Here is a 24,511-nt window from a genome sequence, read left to right as displayed (position 1 = left end):
AACTGTGTAAAGTGGTATAGGTGTGTGTGCATTTTCCTGGGCAGGGTTCATAACTGCATCAAAGTCTCAGAGGGGTCTGTGACACACAAAAATTAACCCCTATCTTGATCTAAAAAGGCTGGGGGCACATCTCCAAGGCAGGAGGGGAAGCGCAGTAGGGGTTGTGTCTTTTCAAAATCAGTGGAGGAGTTTCTCTAGTTCCTTGTTAGGAATCTTGGCTTCAGGGGCCCTTTCTATAGTGTCACACAAAGAAAGGTTCCTCAGAGCTGAGAAGCCCACTGTGAACTGCCATATAGCAAAATAATGCCTGAATAAACTATAAACAATGGTGAGAAGCTGGCCTTGCATTAGGAAGAGAATAGAGCTTTACTTCGGAACGCTTTATCTACCTCATCTGTAAAGTAAGGGTAAAACCTCAGTCTTTTTTTTTTTTTCAGGGCCACACTTGTGGCATATGGAAGTTCCCAGGCTAGGGGTCTAATCAGAGCTGCAGCCAAAGGCTTACACCACAGCAACGCCAGACCCAAGCCATGTCTGCAGCCTGCACCGAAGCTCATGGCAACGCTAGATCCTTAACCCACTGACTGAAGCCAGGATCGAACCCGCATCCTCATGGATAGTAGTCGAGTTTGTTACTGCTGAGCCATGACAAGGCTCAATCTTAAGAATGAGTAAAGTGCAAACTACTCTGGAGAGCAACCTGTATAAGCCAGGGGAGGCTCTCACATTTTTGAAAAGAAAATCATAGTGGCTAGATTTAAAGCTGAACCCAGCTTTAGCACCATCCTAGGACCAGCCAGAGCTGGTTCGAGCATACTGCTGCTAGGTTCAGAGGTTAAGAATATACAATATTTAATTATTACCCCGACTCTTTCACCTGGTTGTTTATGGTTGTATCTGATGTGATGGATTTAAGATCATAGGCGAGAGCAACTTTCCTCCACTCCAATTTAGGACTACGTAGTCCTTGGTAAGAAAATAAGGATCCCCGACAAGTGTGACCGGAGAAATGCGGCAGGGAACATCCAAAGGTATCTATCTTGTCTGATTTGAAGGAAATGGGAAACGACACAGAATACACTCCAATTAAATAGATTAAAAATGCCTTTATTTCTAAAATGTGGCTTTACACTCATGGTGTGCTAAGCCAGTTTTGGAACTGATCCTGCAGCTCGGAGTAAAACCGGGCCAGTGGAGGAGCAGTCGGGGCTCCTGGTTCCGGGCACCGAGGTGTGATTATTCAAGCAATCAATGTACAGAGTTTTGCTTCAGCTGTTTTTTGTGACGGATGGAAAGTCGTTTTGGATTCCTCTGTACGACAGAGAGGTCCGACCTTGAGGAAGACCGGTAGCCCACATCCTCTGCTTTTATAGGCTTAATGATATGGCCTGGCTTGGTGACAACCTTGGGCATAGTCAGCTTCTGGAAGGCCCTCTGGGTGTTCCATGTAGATCCTATAGGGGTCTGGATGGTCCTTTCAAATTGCTGATGGTGTGTGAATGGATATGGAAGCACCCGTACCTGGAAAGGAAGGCAGAGGGACTTGGCATGAGCCAGGCCTGTAAACTTTTTTTTTTTGCCTTTTCTAGGGCTGCTTCCCGTGGCATATGGAGGTTCCCAGGCTAGGGGTCGAATCGGAGCTACAGCTGCCGGCCTACGCCAGAGCCACAGCAACTCAGGATCTGAGCTGCGTCTGCGACCTACACCACAGCTCACGGCAACGCCGGATCCCTGGTTCCTCATGGTTCCTAGTCAGATTCGTTAACCACTGCACCAAGACGGGAACTCCCAGGCCTGTAAACTCTTAATGGCATCTGGTCAGGAAGTTTTATTTTTAGTACCCAGGCCACGGCGTTGCATGATGGCTGCAGTGAGGGAAGTTACCGAGGAGCCCAGGTAGCCCCACTCATGCCCCCATCCTACCTTAGGACTGCCTATCTGCTTGATGACATTCTGGAGTAGAGGAGCCTAATTGGGACTGGGACCTCCCTTCCCCCAGGCTTACCCAACAATCTAGGGATTGAAAAGCCACCTCAAGACGGCCCCTGCAGCTGTAGGAACACTACAGCAGCCGTGGGGTTGCTGGCTCCCGGTGGGTCTTCCTATACAACATCGTGGCTGCAAGACACACCCGAGCACTGGTGTATCCCTGCGGAGTTTATGACTCGGCTACCCTCTTCACACTCTTAATCCTCCCCTTGGTTCACAGGATTGATGGGTCTTTCAGTGTCTATTTTTTAATTAATTGATTTTTTTGCCACACCCACAGCACATGGAGGTTCCCAGGCCTGGAACTGAACCTGTGCCGCAGCAGTGACGATGCTGGATCCTTAACCCGCTAAGCCACTGGGGAACTCCAGGACTGATGTTTCTTTTTTTTTTTTTTTGTCTTTTTTGTTGCTATTGCTTGGGCCGCTCCCGCGGCATATGGAGGCTCCCAGGCTAGGGGTCGAATCGGAGCTGTAGCCACCGGCCTACGCCAGAGCCACAGCAACGTGGGATCTGAGCCGTGTCTGCAACCTACACCACAGCTCACGGCAACGCCGGATCATTAACCCACTGAGCAAGGGCAGGGACCGAACCCGCAACCTCATGGTTCCTAGTCGGATTCGTTAACCACTGCGCCACGACGGGAACTCCAGGACTGATGTTTTAAGGAAGCTAAAGATTTACTCCTGAATCCTGAATACTGCTCTTAGCTTCATTCTCTTCCCAAGTCTCATTTCCTTGCCTAGTACTCTTTTCCACTCTCCCACAGCGCTGCCTTCAGACATTTAAATAATCATTTGGAGTTCCCGTTGTGGCTGAGCAGGTTAAGAATCCGACTAGTATCCATGAGGATGCGGGTTTGATCCCTGGCCTCGCTCAGTGGGTCAAGGACCTGATGTTGTCACAAGCTGTCACAGATGTGGTTTGGATCCAGGGTTGCTGTGGCTGTGGCGTAGGCCCCAGCTGTGGCTCTGATTTGACTCCTAGCCTGGGAACTGCCATATGCTGCGGATATGGCCCTAAAAAGGAGGAAAAAAAAATCTTCAAACACTTCCCCAGCGGCCAAAGAGGAGGAAAACGACATAAGCAGAAAAATGAGGAGGCTACCGTCAGTATCCTTTGGAGATACTCAATGGAATACTCAAGAGCAGCTGAATACTGGAGTTCCCATTGTGGCTCAGCAAATTAAGAACCCAACTAGTATCCATGAGGCTGCCTCACTCAGTGGGTTAAGTATCCGGCGTTGTCGTGAACTGTGGTGTAGGCCACAGACGTGGCTTGGATCTAGTGTGGCTGTGGCTGTGGCTGCATGCAGCTCTGATTCAACCCCTAGCCCAGGAACTTCCATGTGCCGTGGGTGCAGCCCTAAAAAGAAGAAAAAGAAAAAAAAGAGAGAAGCTGAATACTTGCCGGGCAGTCCTGGTGGTAGTGAAGGACACAGATTCTTTAGGTTAAGGGAATGTCTTAGTGGGGTTGATAGCTAGATCCATGCATGTCACCCCGGGCGGGCGGCTGGGGCGGGGGCGGGGGGGGGGTAGAGAAAGAAAAACAAAAAAACAAAAAACCCCCCCGCCTGGACAAAAATTTAAATCTCAGAGGGATTTTTTTCCCCTTGGGCTCAAAGTGCTTTATTCTATTGCACGCTGGGACCTGCAGTGTATAGCTTATTCAAAAGATGAGGAAAATCAAGGCAGATTCTTGGAAAGCTGTTTGTTAGTTTTGCTGTGACTACACTAAAAAAACAAACAGATAAGACTCCTGGAAGGATGGGTGATCTTTACTGAGTTCCACACTCTGCCCTTCACCTAAAATCCTGGCCTGGTGGAGTACCCCTTTTCTCTTCCTCTTATCACACAACTGCCTATTCACTGCCTATTTTCTGGTTTCAATTTCTGCAATTGGTTCACTAAATAAGATCAAGAGAGTATTACTGAAATGATATTTTCTTCTCTCTGTAACTATTAAATAAATAACCCCCACCCTTTTGGAAGGAAAAACAGAGCTAGCTCATTTCAACACTCAACTAGCTGGGGACAGATCTCAGGGTCACAGACTTTCAGAACTGAAGGAAACATAAAGGTCAACGAGTCTAATCTCATCCCCGAGTCCCCTCTACACGCACTCGCAACCCCTTCTCTCTCTGGACTGGCAGAAAGTTCTTCCTTGACCTGAACTCTGCCTTTCCTCTAACGTCTTTATGGGAATGCACGTGACACGACAGCCTTCAGTGTACTTGCAGCCCATCGCGCTCACATTTGCTTCTCTTTTGAGTAAACGTCTCTAGCTCATTATCATATGACAATTTTAAAATCCTTTCACTGTCCTGAACGAGAATTGGACACTGTCTTCATTTTTCTTTCTTTTTTGGGTCTATTTTGTCTTTTTAGGGCCGCACCCGCGGCATATGGAGGCTCCCAGGCTAGGGGTCCAATCGGAGCTACAGCTGCCGGCCTACGCCACAGCCACAACACCAGACCTGAACCCACAGCTCATGGCAACACCGGATCCCTAACCCACTGAGCGAGGCCAGGGATCGAACCCGCAACCTCATGGTTCCTAGTCGGATTCGTTTCTGCTGAGCCAAGACGGGAACGCCAGTCTTCATTTTTCCTAAGATGCAGCTCAAACCTGTAGCCTCTGAACATCACCTAGCCTCTGAACATCACCTGGACTAGAAACACAAGCCTGCAGAACAGCAGTTCTTAGTTTGGCGAGAGCCAATTGCATCAGAAGTATCTGGGGTACTAGTTGAAAATGCAGATTTGGGGGCCTCGCGATTGCTGCAAAGATTTATCCTTTAAGTTTTAACCTTCCTCCCGGACAGTAATTAAAACAGCAGACTTGATCTGGAATTATTATTCATCTCAGAGCCAGTCAATGGAAACAAGAATAGATCCGACTCTTGCACACATGCCTCCTGACCACAGGGCACTAGAACGCCCGGCCCACGCAGGGCAGGCCAGCAGCGAGGAGCTCTCTATCCCTCACCTGATGAGCTGCCGCATGGATGTTCCGCTGCTCACTGATAATCACATTTGGCAAATTCTTGTCTTTTCTTGGCGGACCCTCAGGGGTTTTAATGAGAAACCTGGAAAGCAGAACAGCAGGACATCTGACTAAGAGCATTAAGGACTTAGTCAAAAGGGCAGAGAGGACTCAGGAGGGTGAAGTGGGAGAACCTGGTGCCCTTCTGACAGGCCTTCCTCCCTGTTCTTACCGGCGTCTCTTCTTGGCACTGGGCTTCAGGCCCACACCACCCCACTCGCCCCAGCCAGGCAGAGTCAGGTCCACGTCCTTTGGCTTACTCGCCTCCACAGCTTCGCGCTTCTCTTTCAAGAAGTCTCTGATGACATCATCCCCAGCAAAAGCTTCCTTTATCATCTGCCTTTGATCTCTCTCTTCTTCATCTTCCTGGGAAGAAACAAGAGCTACAGCTTGCCTCCCGAGCCCAGGTTCGTGGCAAGACGGCCTGACTGTTGGGTCGCGACATTTTAGCGCCCCCTAGGGGGAAGTGTGGAAACAATGATGGTCCTGCACTAGAGAGCCATCCACAGTCCATCAGGCTCCTAGGGTACATTTGCCCGGCTCACTATCATATGGCACAATTTCAAACTTTCAGTCAGGAAGCTGCGGGGTGGGGGAAGGGATGGCCTGTATTTAGAAGGAAGAACTGAGAGGAGGCTCAGCCAGAATGTGGGAGTCCTCCAGCTTATGTCCCTGAAAGACAGGCATCAGGGCTACTCACGTGAGCAGTTTCAACGACTGAAATCGGGGAGCCCGGGACCATTTGAGATCCCATGAGCAGAGCCAAACACTGGTTACAGCTCGGTGACTCTCCTTCAAGTTGTCCTGCCTGGCCTCTGGTTAGAGCTTTGAGCGACTCCCTCTTTCCTCTGAGGCCTTTAAATCACCCCAGGGAGGATTTGGTGGCTCAGGATTTAAGATGGGGGAGTCTCAGTGGCACCCACATATTTGCATCTATTTCAACTGTCCCTGGGACCAGCCTGGCCCCTTACTGTCCCAGACCTCTCAACTCCCGCCATGGGCCCCCAGCACAAAACTTCCGTGATTCTACTCCTCGTGCAGGGAGGACACCAGCTCTGATCCCCCACAATGGCCCATGACCCTGCCTCTGCTCACCAACTCCTCTACTGTCGTGGGAACTGCCAAGGACTTCACGGAAGGAGACTTTGTGGTTAGGAGGTTCTGGAGATCTATCATTTGCTCCTTCCTTTTCTTCTCCTTGGGGGTAGCACCAAGATGATTATTTGGGTTCGTCTCCAACTGCTGCCCTTCTACCGCAGCTCGGGGAAGCTCCTCATTTTGTAAACACCCTTCTCTGCCCAGCTCCTCCAGCTCGTCCAGAGTCTGTGCTCTCTCTGGCCTCTGCAGCAACAAGGGCTCCTCTTCCTCCTCGGCAGGCTCCTCTCTCTGGACCTGCAGGACTGTCCCCTTCCTCGCTGCACTCACTTCTTGCCTCCCGGACCGACGGTTCTCCTTGTTGAGTCTCTGGGCCAGTGCCCTCAATTCGGATAGCACCTCCTGGCTGCTGGAATCTGGGGCCAGAAATGAAAGCTGTCAGAAAAGGACGGTGGGAGTTGCCTTGTCAATGAGTGTTTTCTGCGACCCAAGCCGCGGCTGTGGCAACGCTGGATCCTTAACCCACTGCACTGGGCTGGGGATCGAACCAGTGCTGCCACAGTGGGAACTCCCAATGAGCGTTTATGGAGCCCTCACTGGGTGCTAGGCACCATGGAAGAGCCTGGCAAGCCTGGAGGAAAACATGGAAGACATGCCAACGAGGACAAAGAGAGAAGATGCCATCGATGGATGTCCTGGCAAGTTTATGAATCATGACCTGTCAAGTCGCAGACAATGGAGTTTAGGAGTTAAAAGCAGCATGGTGGGAAGCAGATGTCCTGGCTCTTAGTCCCAGCTTTGCCAGTGACTCACTGTATAACTGGGGCCGTAGCTTAATTTCCCCACAGAGTAATAAACCCTGCTGGGGAAGATCACCCCAAGTTCCAAATTTTTATTATAAAAGCTGTTTTTAGCAAGTGGCCTCTGAATGTAACTTCATTATAATTTACATTGTAAATTCCCTATATGTAAAAACCTTATCCAGTGTTGTTTTATCTTAAAGAAGTATTTCACAAATTTACTGTGAGGTGGCTCACACCCCAGCCACCAGCACCATTTGAGCAAATACCGCTCGTCACTCAGAGCCCGAGGGAAACATGGCTGTGACACAATTCTAAACTGTCTTTGCATTGACTCAAGTTGCCACCATTGCCAAGTTCATCCTGCTCTCTAACTCTGGCTTGAAGCCATTGGAAGAAGCCACTTAGATCTGGCCTGAGGACACATATATGTCTTTAAGGATCAAGTTCCCTTGCGCATTTTGTTTGGGGTCCATGCCTTCCCTCTATTTTAGGACACTATTCTCCCCAAAAGGTCTGGGATCATACTATTTATTTATCATGCAAGGAAATCCAAATTCGCTTTTCATTCTGCAACCAACTGTTCTACATGTTTAGCTACATGGCCAGCTTTTGAGGGGGCTTGAGGGGAAGCAGCTGGTGTCCCATGGTTGTGGAGAGGCTGCCCTGCCATCCTGGCCTGCAGTGCTGCCTTGCACAATCTGCTCGGAAATGACTGCTCCTAGTCATGAATCCCAGAACTCTCTAGCTGAAAACCCAAAGTAAAGGTCTTATGATATATAAGTTCATGGGCCAGGGATCGAAACCTTTGCCACAGCAGCGACAACATCAGATCCCTAACCTGCTGTGCCACTAGGGAACTCCCTACGATATGACAGCTTCTAAATGAGAACTCTTTAAAATAATTTTTTTTTGCCATGGAAAAACAGATTCTTGCTGTCCTCTAAGTGCATCATTCCTACAGGAAATATAATTGGACCTGAGAATCTGTCCAGATTTAGGTGATTTCTGAATGTAGTTCGTTTCCTAAGCAGGTTTTATAACACTCTGCTTTGTCCCCAGAGCAGGAACTCTGATCTGCCTCAAGGGTGCTAAGCTTGTCAATATAATATGCATATCGAGTCTGAGCACGGGGTAACAAGTCTAATTTACCTGGTACCTTGTTGAATCACTCAGTCCTATCAAAAAAGTCACACCCCGTATCAACTCACATCAACCAGCATCACGGAGTGCTAAACATGCCACTCCTACCTACTTCCCAAACAAAACAGCAAACCGCAGCGATGATTTGAAGACATTTCATAATGTCTCAAAATACACCTCTGTGTCTGTGGGTGAGAATGATTTCCAGATTCGCCAGCCCACCACATGCGCTTCTCCCTAGTCTGCGGTACCAGTGATGTTAACTCCTGCCCTTCCTTCAAGGATCGTGCAGCTGTCTTTCTGAAGACGGAACACATGCCGGAGAACCAGCAGATGCCCGCTTATTAAATGCCTTTGAAGAAAAAGGATCATTACGGATCTCTCTTCTCTCTAGGGACCCAGGGCCTTCTCTTGCAAGTCCCTAGAGCCTAATCACTCAGGTGTGGGTGGACCCAGCTTCCCCTCAGCCGGCTAAGAGCACCCCCAAGGCGGCTCTGCCCTCGAGCCCACCCCCTGCTCACCTTTTGTTTCTGGGCTGCCCACAGGCCCGTTGAGTCCAGACTTTTGTCTAAGCGATCGCCTTTCTTCGAATTCCTTCAACAGCATGTCTTCCTCTGCCCCTGGCCCTTCTTCCTCGCTTTCAGAAGCCTCATGGCCCGCAGGCTCTGCACCTTCTTCAGGGCCCTCCTGGACCTCGGCCTCTCTTGCATCACTGGAGTGATTCCTGAACATCCAGGGGTTTGGTCCGTTCACCTTCACCTGCACCTCGTTCACCACGTCCGGGACAAGGGGTTCACCCTCTTCCTTGGCGCCTCCCTCCTCTTCCTCACTCTCGGAGGCCCTCTGGATCTTCTGCGTCAGCTCTTTGTTCCTGGCCAATTGCTCTTGCATAGCCTGGCGAGCCTGGAGGAAAAAGTCACAGCCCGAGCACCCTGTCATTAGCGACCGCAGTAACACCGTTCCGGGGCCACTTCTCAAAGCTGCCTCCTCTCCATTGGACTTAAGCATTTCTTACTGGTGCCTACTGTTTAAACTGCACACGCACCACTGTGTTAACAGCTATGCAATAAAACGGAAGACAAATTCTTTGTCCTCAAGGAGGGAACATGTGAAATAAGGGTAACAGAAAAACAACTCCTCTCCCCTTCCACTGGACTTGCCTTCAATGCTCTTTTGTTTCCCTTTCATCTCTCCTTTTCCACCTTGTTCCTGGTCATTTTCCTCTCTGCCTTAGAGATTCTGATGCCTTTTTAGATTCCTGGTTTTCCATTCATCCTCATGGCTCTTTCCCAACTCTGCTTCTGCTAGCATCCTTATGGACTGATTTTCCTTTCTTTCCTCCAATTCCATCTCTTCTCTCACCCTGATGATCTCTTACCTCCAGGTCATATTTGGCCATAATTGCCTTTGACTTTGCCCATTTCCCACTGTTCTGGTGCTTAAGGCTCATTCGCTCCTGGAAAGAAAGGGCAGAATGAGATCCTTATCGTTTTCCGGGGAAAGCTGCTCCAAGGGTTGGGGGCCAGAGGCTGCCTCACCATCATTCTGGCCTTTTCGAGTTTTTCCAGTTCTTCCAATGCTGCTGCAGGATTGACCTTCCGCAGCTTCTCGAACTCTTTTAGGGCCTGCTTGGCCTTTCCTTTTTTCAGAACTTTATGATACCTATAGGGTGAGAGAGGTATGAGGGAAGACACTGAGCAGAAACACTGCTGCCACATGCACAGGTGCCCCTGCTGCACATGGGTTTCCCGATGCAGGGGCCGGTCCGAGACCCGTAAGGACTGGGAGGGCTCAGTCCTTGCAGCCCCCAGGGGTAGATGGTTCCCTTTGCTTCTAAAGTGCAAGGGAAGAGCAGAACAGGTTTCAAAGAGGCAAGAAGGCAGGAAGGAAGCCCTACTGGCCCCCACAGCTGGAGAGCTCAGAGCCCATTCAGCAGAACCACTCCATGATGCCCTGGAAGGGAGAGAAAGGGACTGAAGACGGAAAGCCAAAGGGGAGCGGGCCCTCCTGAAGCAGGCAAAACTCTCTGACGCTGGTTTGAGGAAAAAAGGCCAGCCACTCCTCTTTGGGACCTCTCCTTCGTGACCCCAGCTGCCAGGGGAAAGGCTCTCTCTCTCTCCTAAGGGCGCGTCACGTCACTTTCTTCCATGGAACCCAGGGCCGGTTCACAGGGGCCTCCTTACTTTTTGCTTTTGATTTTCTTCTCTCTTCGAGCCCTGGCCTCATAGTAGGACTGCAGGGCACGTGCCCTCTGAAGCTCTGCTCGGCGCATCTTCGCCTACAATGAATGACATTTACGGTGACCCCCGGGCTTGAGAGCAGATGCGGGGAGAAACAGGGCACACCTGGGTGGGCCAAAGGGCCCAGCACACTCACCTCTTCCAGGCTCATGGCTTTGAGAGAGGCCTTTTCCACGGGAGTCAGTAAAGGGTCTGTCACTGGCTGCTTGTTCTTATGGAGGAGGTTAAAAATCTCCTGCTCCAGGGGAGTTCGTGCCTTCAGGAGGTAAGAGAACACTCTTAAGTTTTGAGTCGTGCTCCTTCAGTCTCCCTCTTTATGGTCCTTTGGCCATCTACTCTATGACACTATAACTGGATAGGATTAGCTGTTACGGCAAGAGAAGGGGGTTCCAGGCTCCCTGTTCGGCTGTGTAGATAAAGCCTTAAATTGTATTCTGATGTAAGGTAACTTCAGTAGGGGTCTCTGAGGCTATGCTCTGATATTACTGAGGGGATCACTCTGGGGTCGGATTACCAATATACATAAAACAATACCATTCTTTTAAGAATCAAAACAGGCTGTCCCTAAGGTAAAACACCAGCAGGACAGAGGCACAGCACTACCAAACTGCCAGTCTTGATAGCTGCAAAACCAAATAGTGTTATATATATATTTGAAACACGTAACTCTTAAAGGTAGGAACCTCAGAATCAGATCAGTCTCCTTTTAAGAACACTTCTAGAGCAAAGGGAAGCACAAAATGACACTGCCTTGAAAAACATGACCTTCGTGTAATTAGCCGGCTTCCTGACAGCTCAAATTTAACTCTAGTCAGTTTCCAACTTTGGCTCCAACGCCTCAGTTTCCAGTTAACTCTGCAAGCTGGGTGGTGTCCATGTGGATGAAAAGAATGGACCATGCACCAGTGACTTCACATGTCAACCAAAGATCCCATTTGCTGCTCGACTGATATTGTGAGGATGGCTAAAATAATCAGGCTGATCATGTCATGGTCTACTTTGGCAAGGCACAGAGACAGCTCTGGGCAACGGCCAGTTGCAAAGCTCATGCACACAGTTTATGTGGTTTTCTCCAACAGCCATATACATCATGGTCAGTGTTAAACTTACAAATATCGGGACAAATGCATAAACACACGTCATCACATGTTACACGGCGCTATCGATCTAACCATAAACCTATTCTACTGAAGAGTAAAGGTGCATGTTCTTCCATTTCTAGCATCTGCAGTAGTGATCAATCACAGGCTACAAAGTGATTTATATTACAATGTTGTAATCTCCCTCCAATTCAATTCAATTTACAAACATTTATCGATTGCAGCGACATTCCAGGCACTTGCTCGGGGTGCTAGGAATACACAATTAATTAAGATAGTTCCTGTCCTCATAGGGCTCATCGCCTTTCAGAAGAAAGAGACACATGTTCCACTAACAGAATAATGGGTTAAATGTTAGTCCATGGCAATCACAGAGGAAGGAGCAATTAATTCTGATTAGGAGGTGGGTTAGGCTTGGGGAAGGAAGAGACTTTTTCAATTAGGCTTTGACGCAAAAGCACAATTCTGTAAGGAGGGGGGAAAGCCAAACGGAGAGATGAGTTTATGCAAAACCACAGATCAAGGGAAAGGAAAGTTATGTCAGGGAACAGTGCAGTGTCCAGTGTAGCTAAAATGCCAGGTGCTCCTGTCTTATTCTATAAGTGGAGAGCCTTTGGAAGGATTTTAAGCAGAAAAGTGGTCACTGGCTTTGTGTTTTGGAGAGAAAGTCCTGGAGATTGTGTAAGGGGTTCTATGGAAAGGGTCAAATGAAAGGCGAAAATGAAGATGAGGTGAGGAACCTGGGATCTTTGAGCTATGGCCGAGACAGAATTACAGAATTACAGGACTAGCCCCTGCCTGGGCTGGGGAGGGCTGGCAGCTGAGGGGTGCAGGAGGAAATCAGATGCTGAGGCTTCCAACCTGCATGACTACGGTAGGGAGTTATGCTATTGACTGAGTTACACCATGAAGGTGGTGGTACAGACTTTTAGGGTCCGAGGGAGGACAATGCCAGGCTTACTCTGTTGTGTACGAAGTTTATGTGCACAGGTGAGACCCAGGTGAGACCTGCCGGTCATGTGGAATATGGGCTTGGAACTCAGAAGGATTTGAGAGTGATCTGTACCATATTTACAGAGCAAGAATAAGAAGGACTAAGAAAGGAGTTCCTGGTGGCCTAGCGGTTAAGAACTCGGTGTTGTCACTGCTGTGGTATGGGTTCAATCCCTGGCCCAGGAACTTTTGCATGCCACATGTGGCCAAAAAAAAAAAAAAAAAAAACCCCAACCAAAAAACTCTAAGAAAGTCTGTGGAGGGAGTGGGATGGACTGGGAGTCTGGGGTTAATAGAGGCAAACTATTGCATTTGGAGTGGATAAACAATGAGATCCTGCTGTATATAGCACAGGGAACTACACCTAGTCACTTGTGATGGAACATGATGGAGGATAATGTGAGAAAAAGAATGTATGTATATATGTATGAGTGGGTCACTTTGCTGTACAGTAGAAATTGACAGAACACTGTAAATCAACTAATGGAAAAAAAAATCATAAAAAGAAAAGTCTGATAAAAAACTGAAAACAGTATAACCGGGTCGCTTTGCTGTACAGCAGAAATTGACAGAACATTGCAAATCAACTACAATTAAAAAAACCCTGAAACAAACAACAGGACTACGTCACAGAAGGGAGACACGTTTTTAACCATGTGATCTGTCTAACAGGCTGAAGACACAGCAGAGGGCCTGGGATCTGGCCATTGGGAGGTCGCTCGCTAACACCTTGAGAGAAGTTTCAGGAAGGAAGTAGGGGAAGAAGGTGAGAGGACCAGCTCTTCCCAAAGCATGTTCCTCATCAGCTGACAAGACTTACTTCCTTCACCCCAAGCCCCAGAGCATATTGAGAAACGACGAAGGTTCGTTCAGAGAACACTTTGGGAAATGCTAGTGGGGCCGGGGGGTTTTACCGTACATCATTTCTAGCACTTTGCAGTTTACAAATGCTTTCTCATACGCTGGGCCCTTTAATTCCCCTCAGCTAGAGTCAAATGGAATTTTACCAAGCTGGACCAAAACCACACGTGCAGACTTTTCGGATTCTTCATCTCCAAAAATATGAGTATGCTGCTAAGGTGTGGCCAGCCAGAGAGCGCCCCCGGACCTAAGTGTTCCCTGATTTCTCTGTGCCACGCTGCTATCATTTCTCAAAAGTGAACCTTAGAATGAATGGCACCACAGGTTCGGGTAGAGCATCTGAGCCGCATGCTGCCTCGCACGGGGAGTGTCTGGAGAGCAGAGGCTGAACCATTCTCAGTGCAACACCCCACTCCCCCATCTTTAATGACCAACGCGCCACCTGCCTGCCACCTCCAAGACCACACCCGCATTTGGAAAAAGCCACGTGCGGAACACTGTGAGGTAGCGCACGACTACTTTTTTGATGAAAAAAAACCAAAAAACAAAAATGAGGTAAACATAAATAGGACCATAAAACTCTTTAGATTAACAACAACAAAACAAGTATAAAAGTGGTGACTTCTGGGTGAGTATGGGGGTAAAAATGAGCAGATGGGGGACAGGGGTGGGGTCAGACTTTTTGCTATATATCTTCTATACTTTATAATCCTGTAAATTATATTACCTCTTACATTTTTTTTCCTAAAGTCTCCCTTCCATCCTGCAGCCACACTTTAAACCTGATCTCTTTTTCATGTGGAAAAGGAAGCATCCTAGAAAGAGAATGGTGGTGACTTCAACAACAACATCAGAAACAGCTTATCCCCGTAATCAGCAACGACTTGTTCGATTTCTAGCTGTGGCAGCAAGCCATGTTTACTTTGCTGAGCTTTAATTAGCTCACTTTCCTGACAAAGAGGACATCATTTTGGGATGCAAAGAAAGCAGAGAAGCATCTAGCCATGGTTTGGGCGCTGCCGTTTTGGACAATTTTTCTATCAAAGACACAACATCCCACTACAGACTCCATAACCAATGGTGTATTGGAAAAGAAACGCTAGCTGTTCTGAAGCTGCTCACAGACTAAAAATTGAGACTTGAGGGACCAACACGGGATCACTAACTTTAACTTTTGCCAATGGCGTAACTGCTGTTCCACCCCCTCCAACCCCATCATTTAGTACCACCATCATTTCAGAAAAGAAAAGCTATTTCTACACCATTAACGTGGAAAGAATAACCTCATAATAAAAAAGCTGGCAACCTTACACCACCATACTCACAAATTATCCTTTCACTTCAGAGAGATGAAAAATTTGCCCGAGACCAGTGTTTGGGGAACCCAGCTCTACGATCTTTCTTTTCTGCAGCTCAATCATAATGGGTTACTTGCTAAAATTCTAGTCATTATCAGCCGTCTGCCTTATTTTAACGTGGTATTCTTCCCTTTTCAAGCAAACTTTGGTTCTGATGCTCATATATCCTCACTTAGGCACCATTAAAGCTGCCGAGTTCCTGATTTTCCCCAGATCAGAATGTGGCTTTAAAAAAAAAAAAGGAAACATCATTATGTCCCCTCTCTACTGGCAATCAGATGTGGTAATACAAAAACATGGAAATAACCATGTAGTGGACGCTCCAAGCTGAGGAAGTGCGCCTGCAGAACCCTGGTTACTGCCTGCTGCACGACCCCCGCTCGCCCGGCCCCCTCCCCTTCTGATGCTAAACTAAAATGACCTCGGCTGGCAACTGGGCTTCATAGGTACCAGAGCAGCCGCAGGCTCTGCCATTTCCACGCTGTGCGACCTCACCTTCTAAAGTGCGCTTTCCTCGTGTTGCACTCACCTTCCAGCCACTGAGCATGTGCTCGATGGGAGCGAAGGCCGACTGCGGCTTGCTCAGGGGAAAAACCAGCTGCTCTGCTTGCCGGTTCTTCAGAACGATGGGATCCCATTTGGAGAGGACTTGTGAGGTTTTATTGAATGCCACTTCCCTGTGGATCTGAAACAGGCAAAGCACACAGAAACAAAGAGCCACAAAATTAAGCCTCAAACTCAGAGGTCCAGCAGGAAATTAGGAGGCCATGTTTCTTAGTCCAAGAAAAGAATCAGGATGCTAAGAGATGAGCTCCCGCTTACTTCTCGGGACTGGGCTTGCCCTGAGATGGGTTTTAATCTTTTCCAAGGTGAGGCAGGCACAACTTGCCCTCCTCCCGTTTTCCAGGCCTTCCTCTCTTCTCTTCTGACCCTATTTTTTCCTTGTCAGTTCAATTTCTTCCTCTTAACGGACCACACCTTCTTTGACTCACCCGCTCAATCTCCTCTCTGTGAAGGGGTAACTCCACAGTCTTCTTTGATTTGACTCTATTCAACTGCTTTTTCACAGCGGCCACTGAGGATGAAGTTTTTATGGGCTCGAGCAGATCTGAGAGGACTAGCTTTTCTCCTGATCCTGTAGAAAGGCCAAACTTTCTGGTCAGACTGAGAAGTGAGGCAAAATTTCAACATCACACAGAGGGAAAGCTCCATAGAAAGTGCTGGTAGACGGGTGGGCGTGCGGGGAGGCAGAAGAGTTCCATGACTTCGGTCACTAGCCAGAGCCGCACCCCTGCTTTCCCACAGCCTCAAATGTGTTGGAGGGTGGGAGAGAGAAAACGATTTCTTTTTAACAGTCAGTGGCTTTTCTCCTGGTCTTTCTTTTCTTTTTTTTTTCTTTGCTTTTTTAGGGCCACAACCATGGCACATGGAGGGTCTCAGGCTAGGGGCTGAATTGGAGCTGTAGCTGCCAGCCTATGCCACAGCCACAGCCACAGCCACACCGGATCTGAGCCACATCTTTGACCTACACCACAGCTCATGGCAACGCTGGAACCTTAACCCACTGAGTGAGGCCAGGGATTGAACCTGCATCCTCATGGATACTAGTCAGGTTCTTAACCTGCTGAGCCACAATAGGAACTCCTCTCCTGGTCTTTCTGCTTCCAGTCTCACACCACTGCAATTCATTCTTCACAAAGCAGCCAAAGCATTTTTTTCTTTTTAGGGTAGCACCCTCGGCATATGGAAGTTCCCAGGCTAGGGGTGGAATCAGAGCTGTAGCTGCAGGCCTAAGCCACAGCCACAGCAATGCCAGGTCCTTAACCCACTGAGCAAGGCCAGGGATTGAACCCGAATCCTCATGGATACTAGTCGGGTTCATTACCACTGAGCCACGACGGGAACTCCCAGAGTGATGTTTTGAAAATGCAGATCATAGCATGTCATGATCCTGCTGAAAATCCACAATGCGCCCCACTGTGCTTGGAATTACACCAATCCAAAGTATACAGCCCTATGGGATCTATGTAAACAGTTGCTGGCATGCGGGGCAAATTCAAGTTTTGACTTTGGAACATTCTGCAATTAAAAAAAAATTCAATCTGCATTAGTTGAATCCACAGATGTAGAACCCACAGATACAGAGAGGGCTGACTATATTAGTTTTGTGTCCCTCTAAAGCCCAGCTTTATTTAACAAAATCTTATTCCTGGTGACAGGGGAGGTGGGGAGGGAGGGAAGGAGGCAGTGAGGGGGGAAAAATGTCTTAAAAAAAGCTGAGCAACACTGTACTAGGTGAAGGTCCTTGAGTATGGAACTTGATTTCTCTGAGCTCCAGCAGGAGAGATTATCTGCCCGTCTGAACTCGATGCACTGTGAAAACTGAAGTTAAAATGAAATCATGAACATGACTAAGCTAGAGGGGCAGCTGTCTTCATTCACATCCCTCTATCCTAGAGGTAGCTCTCAAGCTTGCTGGGAGACCATGACTATGGCTTTCTAGGCTTTCGTCTAGAAATGGAAGAAATTCAAGAGCACCTGACTACCTTTCTTCACCCCCCTCACATGTAAGCGAGTATTTAGGGTGTGATTCATTAACCACATCAAAAACTGTTGCGGGGGTGGGAGGGGGGTACGGGGGGGCGGGCACAGGAGAGTGACCGGTTATGTTTTTGGAACTCTACAAGTTCCGTGCAGATGGCTTCCTTGGTTAATTAACTTACCTTCAGAACTGACATTGAACTCTGACACCTTCAGACTAGCCTCAGATCTCTCAGTCAGCTTCTGCCTGAAATTAAGCAAAACAGAATATAGAAGGAAGAGAGATATTTTGCTGGGGAACAAACAGTCCTCTTCCAACAAGGCTTTGGTTTCATTTCTCTTCTAGAATTAGGTTTTGTAACAAAGCCACCAGGAAATCTGTTCCTAAGCTGGACGTGGTAGTCTAATCATCTGTTAATGTAGACTCAGCCCCTCACAAACACAAGGCAGTACAAGGTAGGTGTAGTGAAAAAGGTATAGGACTTCGATTCAAACATATCTGGATTTGAAACCTGGATCTGCCACTTATGAGCCCAGTGACTTTGGGACAAATCGATTAACTTCTCTAATGGGGATAGGTAATGCCCATTCAATGCTTCAAAAACTCTAAGTGTGGATTAAGAATCCAAATGCCTACCACCATAACAGCTATATAATGCTTACTATATGCTAGGCATTCATTCAAGATCTTTATATTTAATAACTTGTCAAAATGTCACAACAACCTTAAAAGGTAGGTACTATTATTTTCTTTTTTCTTTTTTTAGGGCTACACCTGTGGCATATTGAAGTTCCCAGGCTAGGGGTCAAATCAGAGCTGCAGCTGCAGACCTATGCCACAGCCACAGCAACGCACGATCTGAGCCACGTCTGTGACCTACACCACAGCTCACGGCGATGCCGGATCCTTAACCTGCTGAATGAGGCCAGGGATGGAACCTGCATCCTCACAGATACTAGTAGGGTTCATAACCCACTGAGCCACAACAGCAACTCCCTAATCTTATTTTCTAGTTGAAGACACTGATGTGCAGAGAGGATAAAAAACTTGCCTACACAGTCTCCAAAGTATGTGCTCCTTTTCTTCTCCGTTTCAAATTTGTCTGCCTATTTTTAAAAATTGTATTGGAATATAGTTGACTTACAAAGTTGTGTTAATTTCAGTAGTACAGCAAAGTAAACGAATTATACATATACACATGTCCATTCCTTTAACAAATGGGGCCTAATCAAACTTAAAAACTGCACAGCAAAAGTAAACCATTAACAAAATGAAAAGACAACCCACAGAATTGGGAAATATATCTTTGCAAACTAAGCAACCCAACAAGGGATTAAACTCCAGAATATACAAACATCTCATACCACTTTACAGCAAAAAAAAAAAAAAACAAAAACAAAAAAAAACAAACAAAAAAAAACCCAAGCAACCCAATTAAAAAATGGTCAGAAGATCTAAACACATTTCTCCAAAGTCAGAGAGATGGTCAAAAAGCACATGAAAAGATGCTCAACATCTTGAATTATTAGAGAAATGCAAATCAAAACTACAATGAAGTATCACCTCACACCAGTCAGAAAGGCCATCATCAAAAAGTTACACACAATAAATGCTGGAGAAGGTATGGAGAAAGAGACCCCCCTACACAGTTGGTGGGAATGTAAGCCAGTGCAACCCCTATGGAGAACAGTATGGAGGTTCCTTAAAAAACTAATAATAGAACCACCATGTGATCCAGCAATCCCCCTCTTGGGCATCTATCTGGAGAAAACCATAATTCGAAAAGATATATGCAACCAAATGTTCAGTGCAGCACTGTTTTTATAATTGTCAAGACATGGAAGCAGCTCAAATGCCTATCAACAGAGGACTGGATAAAGAACACATGGTACATAAATACAGTGGAATATTACTCAGCTGTAAAAAATGAAACAATGCCATTTGCAGCAACATGGATGGACCTAGAAATTACTGTACTAAGTGAAGGAAGTCAGAGAAAGACAAATATCACATGAGATGTGGAATATGTGGAATCTAATAGAAATACAATATAACTTACAAAACACAGATTCAAAGATTTCAAAACTAAACTTATGTTTACCAAAGGGGAAACGTGGAGTAGGGGATACATTAGGGGTTGAGACTGATATATACACACTACTATATATAAAATAGACGGGTAACAAGGATGCTGACAACTGCATTTACATTGTCTTAGGCACTCAAAAAAATGTTACTAAGTCTCATGGAATCAGCTAGTTAATAGTCTGTCCAAATTGAAGGGAATATTACCTATTTTTTCCATCAAGGGAACTGATAGCTTCCAAAAGCTTTTGATGCTTTCTTTCTCCATCACTGTCTCCCTAGAAATAGAAAAGAAAAAACCATCACAATGATGAGGGGAGGGAAAAGACAGCATGGAAATTGAGGTCCATGTTCAGTCCTTCATTTTTTTGGTCAGTGAGAACTGGAATCAGATGAGGTCTGGTGTGCAGGCATTCCAGCTGGAATGGAAAGAACTGCTTCAAAAAACCAAACTCCCTCATTAGAAGGAACACAAAGCCTTAGCAACCAGGAGCTAATGTAATGCCTCTGCCTTAACTTGTTTTGAGAAGAAAAATGCTATGAGACCTAGCTGAATTATGTACATGTCAGATAATAAAATAATTCTCTATGGAAATTCAAATTTGGGAAATAAGGAAATCTTACAATAAATAGCATGTGTTTTGGCCTTATATATTCATCCTAAGCAACCTGAGGGCGGTGCATCCCATATACAATCCTCAAATTCCCATAGCACTTCATATACACGAAACACTAAATACAAGTATCCTCTGCTCTTTGAAAATTTGCTTTACACCACTTTGGCCTCTCTTTTTTTCTTTCCTTTTCTTTTTACAGCCTCACTTGCAACATATCGAAGTTTCCAGGATAGGGGTTGAATGAGAGCCAGAGCTTTGGGCCACGGTACAGCCACAGCAACAACAGATCTGGGCTTCGACCTATACTGTAGCTTGTGGCAACACCAGATCCTTAACCCACGGAATGAGGCCAGGGACTGAACCCATATCCATATCCTCAGATACTATGATGGTTCTTAACCCACTGAGCCATAACCAGAACTCTACACCACTTTGCTTTTCACAAAAGACCTACATTAGTACCTGCTCTTGCTAACTGAACGAAATCTGTCTTTTTTTTTTTTTTTTTTTTTTTGGTATTTTCTTGGGCCGCACCCACGGCATATGGAGGTTCAGGCTAGGGGTCTAATTGGAGCTGTAGCCACCGGCCTACACCAGAGCCACAGCAACTCGGGATTCGAGCCGCATCTGCCATCTACACCACAGCTCATGGCAACGCCGGATCCCTAACCCACTGAGCAAGGCTAGGGATGGAACCCGAAACCTCATGGTTCTTAGTCAGATTCGTTAACCACTGAGCTACGACAGGAACTCTGCTAACTGAACGAAATCTGAAGAGGATTTTTTCTTTTACCAAAGGAAAGAAAAAAAGAGAGGCCAAAGTGGTGTAAAGCAAATTTTCAAAGAGCAGAGGATACTTGTATTTAGTGTTTCTTTTACATAGAATCCAGCATTTGTTTTGCAGCAAGTTGTTATAGAGGCAGCACACATCCCAAGTGGCACCACCAAGCTCTTTCCCAGGAAATTACACTCAGCCTCTCAGCATCAAACTGCCAAAGAACTGTTTCTATGAGGATCCATGCTTTATCTTAATTTATTTTGTCCACCCATTGGCAAGATGTGTCCTCAGGTAGTTGCTTCTTTGCTTTATGCCATTCTGGCTTATGTGAGGTTTTGTAGGAACTGCTCTACTTTTGGGTAGTTGTAACTGTAATTTGTTTGTGAGATTTGAACAAGTATGAACAATGTTGCCACCCCTTTCCTTTCCAGGAACCTCAGTTTACCCTAATTTTGAGGCAGAAGGGAAACTGGAGAAGGCAGTGCAGCCAGTGTCACCCACCTCATCTTCACTGGTACTCAAGGAGTAGTCTTTTGGCAAATCCTCTAGTTCTTCCTGTTGGCTTAAAGCCAGAAGGCTGCTAAAGGAGACGAAAGGGAAATAGTGTCACTTGAAATAACTTTTCTTATATTGAAATAATCTCTAAAACATAACTTCAGTTCTCAGTACAAAACAGATTATCCCCTGGAAGAGGTGCAAATCCAGCCGTGTGAGCATTTTTGGAAATTAGTCAAGACAATAAATTTAGACCACGGAAGGCAGGCATCACCTGAAAGAGGTGAGCAGTGGTTAGTAGCACCCATATAGAACTGCATGCAAATGAAAAAGATCTAACACTCTTCGGTGATTGACTGCCACCGCATTTCCCACCGACCTCTGGGGGTGAGGGGTGTAAAAATGTCAGACCCTAAGGTGGCAGAAGACGTTGTTGCTAGGCAAGGCAATTCCACCATTAATATTTATAAGCATCCTCCACACTGAAGACATCTGTATAGCTGCAGCTTACTCAAAAGTGACATCTTGATCACTTGTTCTCTGGGATAGGGAAACGGGAAATGGGAAGGAAGCAGCTGAGTATACCATTTTCCCTGGAGCCTGTTTGACAAAGTAGGTGCTTAACTAGGGAGACTGGTACCCAGAAACAAATTATAGTCTACCATTACCTAACAGTATATGTCAATCTTCGCAAGGTAACCATTACTGCACAGATTGTATTTACTTCCCCTGGGGGAGGCATAAACGATCACAGAAAATGTCGTGGATGACTACAGTTAGCAAAGGTTTCCAAGAAAAAGGGAGTTTATAATGCAGGCACTGCCTGCGCGGAGGGTTTCGCTCTCTAGCAGCTACAGAAAAAAGGAGTCACGTGACTCCTCGAGGAAAGTGCAACATGTTAACTTAGCTGGAGAGGGAGAGGCCTCGTCAGGACCAACCGGGATGACACTAAAAAGCTAAGGAGCAGAGGGGGCGAATTAAATTAAATTAAAAGAGCTCTAAAGGATGGATCACGGAAATAGTAACGAATGGCGAGGTCTTGGGAGGAGAACAACTGTCGCCAGTTAAAAGGAGGACTCCATTTCTCAAAAGCCGGGGAACCCGGCTTCCAACGAGACCCAGACCCACCCCTCCCGTCTGCTACCCCTCACCTCTTCGCAGCCTGGCTCGCGCTCATCTCGGCAGCCTGTCTCTCACATGGGCCAGGAGCGGAAGCCGAAAGGAAAGCAATTTCCGTGCCGGCCGCAAAGCAATTTCTGCTTCCGCCAATCACGCGCGACAAGGTGCGTCACTTCCGGCCCGCCCCTGAGGCGTGCGAGAAACTGGAGCCACTTCGGGAGGGGCTTGCGGGGAACCTGGAGGCAGGAGATAAAAGCTTGTTTAGCGGGCGGAGCCTTGCTTTCCCCACCCACCCCTCGACTCGCGGGCGTGCCAGAGTCGATCCTCCTCGCCCCGGGTTTCCACGCGGCGCAGGTGTGCGAAGGTGCTGCGCTGTCAGGAACTGGGTTGAGCCTTCCTGTCCCTACCTGATCCAAAAGGAAAGGCTCTAGCGTCCGTCCGTGATCGACAGCGCCCTGTGAGCCTGCCGCTGGCCAGCTCTAGGCTTGGTTGACCGCCCAGGAAATGGCCAGCTTTGTACTAGGCCCTGGCGATCCGACGGTGGACAAAGCAAGTTTCCTCTCTTAAGGAAAAATCCCCTTTCACCTCGAGCCCCCTTGTAATTGCAGCTCTGAGTTCCTACTTCCCTGTGTAACAAAGTTTCATCCAAGAATGGGCTGTGTCAGTGGCCGCAACTTCCTTATCTCCCATCAACTTTTAAGAATTTTTCTTTAATTAAAAAGAATTTTTTCTTTAATTAAAAAAAATTATGGGGCATTTTGGCTGTGGCGCAGCGGATTAAGGATCCCTCGTCTCTGCAGCGGCTTCTGGTCGATTCCTGCAGGTTGATCCCTGGCCCCAGGAACTTCCATATGCCATTGGTGCCTGGGCGTGGCCAAAAATAAATAAATAAATAAATGAAAATAAAAATTTTTTTAATGTAGAAAAGTAATACAAGAAAACAGGCTTGGCATTTATTCATCGAAGCCACTCCCATTTTGCTTTTCTCCCCCCCACCATTCCACAGAACCTGCTCTGGACAAGATCGTCAGTGATACCTGAGGCTCCTAAATAAAACACTTCTCTGTCCTTGTCTGCCCAGAACTCTGTGGTATTCAATACTGTTGGTTGGTTTTCCTAGCCATATTCAGGGAATGTTTTTGACCTTCTACTATGTGCCAGGCCTCCTGGCACTGGGGATACATTGGTGAACAAAACAGACATGTTCCATGACTTTATAGAGTCTACTTTCTAGTGGGATTAAAGACAATTTTATCGTGGTGGAAACTCCATCCTGGGCTTTTATGACACCACTCTCCTGGTGTCTTAGCTTTGTAACCATCTTCTCTTCTTTGCTGGATACTTTCTCTGTACTTCCTAAATGATGTTCCCTAGGTTCTGCACTCAGTGAGGTTTGTTTATCTCACATGCTCTTCCTAAGCCTTTAACACTTGTATGAGAACTCCAAAAACCCACGTTCTTAGCTCAGACTAGTTATCTCTGATTGCCTTCTGGCAATCCTTTTTATCCCACAGGCAGGTCACCCGTGAAGTGTTCAATGATTTCTATCTTCCCTACCAGAGTTCTGTATTTCTCATCTCTAAGACTGGCACCATCAACTATCCGGTTAATTAAATCAGAAGTCTGAGTTAGGGAGTTCTGGCTGTGGCACAGGGAGTTAAGAATCTGACTGCAGCGGCTCCAGTCGCTGTGGAGGTGTGGGTTCCATTCTCTGTCCGGCACAGTGGGGTTAAAGTATCTGTTGTTACCACAGCTGTGGTGTAGTTCACTCAGAGTCAATCCCTGGCCTGGAACTTCCACCCAGATGCTGCCATAAAATTTAAAAAAGAGCCCGAGTCATCTTAGATTCCTCTCTCCCTTATGCTTTACAGTGGTCCCCTCACGTTGTCAGTTCTACTTACTAAATCTCTCTCACCAATCTCTCGGCCTTTCTATCATTATTGCCCTTGCATCAGACCCTTGCAATTTCAAGCCCATGAATGTGTTGCTGTCATGTTTTCTATAAAAGGGGAACATTACAACATGTGGACGAAGAGCATGGGTTTTGAACTGGACTCTGGATTTGAATCTTATCTCTGCTGCTTACGAGCTTTGTTATTCTTGAGTTAGTCACTTAACCTCTCTGTGCTTTTGTTTCCTTATCTTTAAAATGGGAATTATAATAATACATTGGATAGCTGTGAGAACTAAATAAATTAATATGCACTCACTATATATACTAGAATAAATGGCAAGCCCTTAGAATAATACC

The 24,511-nt window shown here is 46.8% G+C and overlaps 1 protein-coding gene and 1 long non-coding RNA gene across 3 annotated transcripts; one reads left to right on the top strand and one right to left on the bottom strand.

Moving 5' to 3' along the window:
- UTP14A (UTP14A small subunit processome component) lies at nucleotides 1,087–22,448 on the bottom strand. 2 transcript variants are annotated; one of them, XM_003135366.4, is made up of 15 exons: nucleotides 22,293–22,448; nucleotides 21,148–21,226; nucleotides 19,459–19,529; nucleotides 17,348–17,412; nucleotides 15,617–15,759; nucleotides 15,154–15,309; nucleotides 10,449–10,568; nucleotides 10,256–10,350; nucleotides 9,611–9,734; nucleotides 9,451–9,528; nucleotides 8,594–8,975; nucleotides 6,130–6,545; nucleotides 5,207–5,400; nucleotides 4,978–5,077; nucleotides 1,087–1,521 (listed from the first exon to the last, which is right to left on the bottom strand). In XM_003135366.4, exons 1-15 carry the CDS (start codon nucleotides 22,316–22,318, stop codon nucleotides 1,249–1,251), a joined length of 2,322 nt encoding a protein of 773 aa, XP_003135414.1. In that variant the 5' UTR covers nucleotides 22,319–22,448; the 3' UTR covers nucleotides 1,087–1,248. The 2 variants fall into 2 exon arrangements, with proteins under 2 accessions (XP_003135414.1, XP_005673956.1); XM_005673899.3 differs by having other exon boundaries at nucleotides 21,148–21,223; nucleotides 22,293–22,390.
- LOC106507039 lies at nucleotides 12,911–13,803 on the top strand. The gene is made up of 2 exons (XR_002340620.1): nucleotides 12,911–13,268; nucleotides 13,391–13,803. It is a non-coding gene; the product is annotated as an uncharacterized LOC106507039 (long non-coding RNA).

This window comes from Sus scrofa, chromosome X, assembly GCF_000003025.6.
Source record: "Sus scrofa isolate TJ Tabasco breed Duroc chromosome X, Sscrofa11.1, whole genome shotgun sequence".
NCBI lineage: Eukaryota > Metazoa > Chordata > Mammalia > Artiodactyla > Suidae > Sus > Sus scrofa.
The sequence above is the reverse complement of the archived record's forward strand: the minus strand, read 5'-3'. Positions and strand labels throughout refer to the sequence as shown.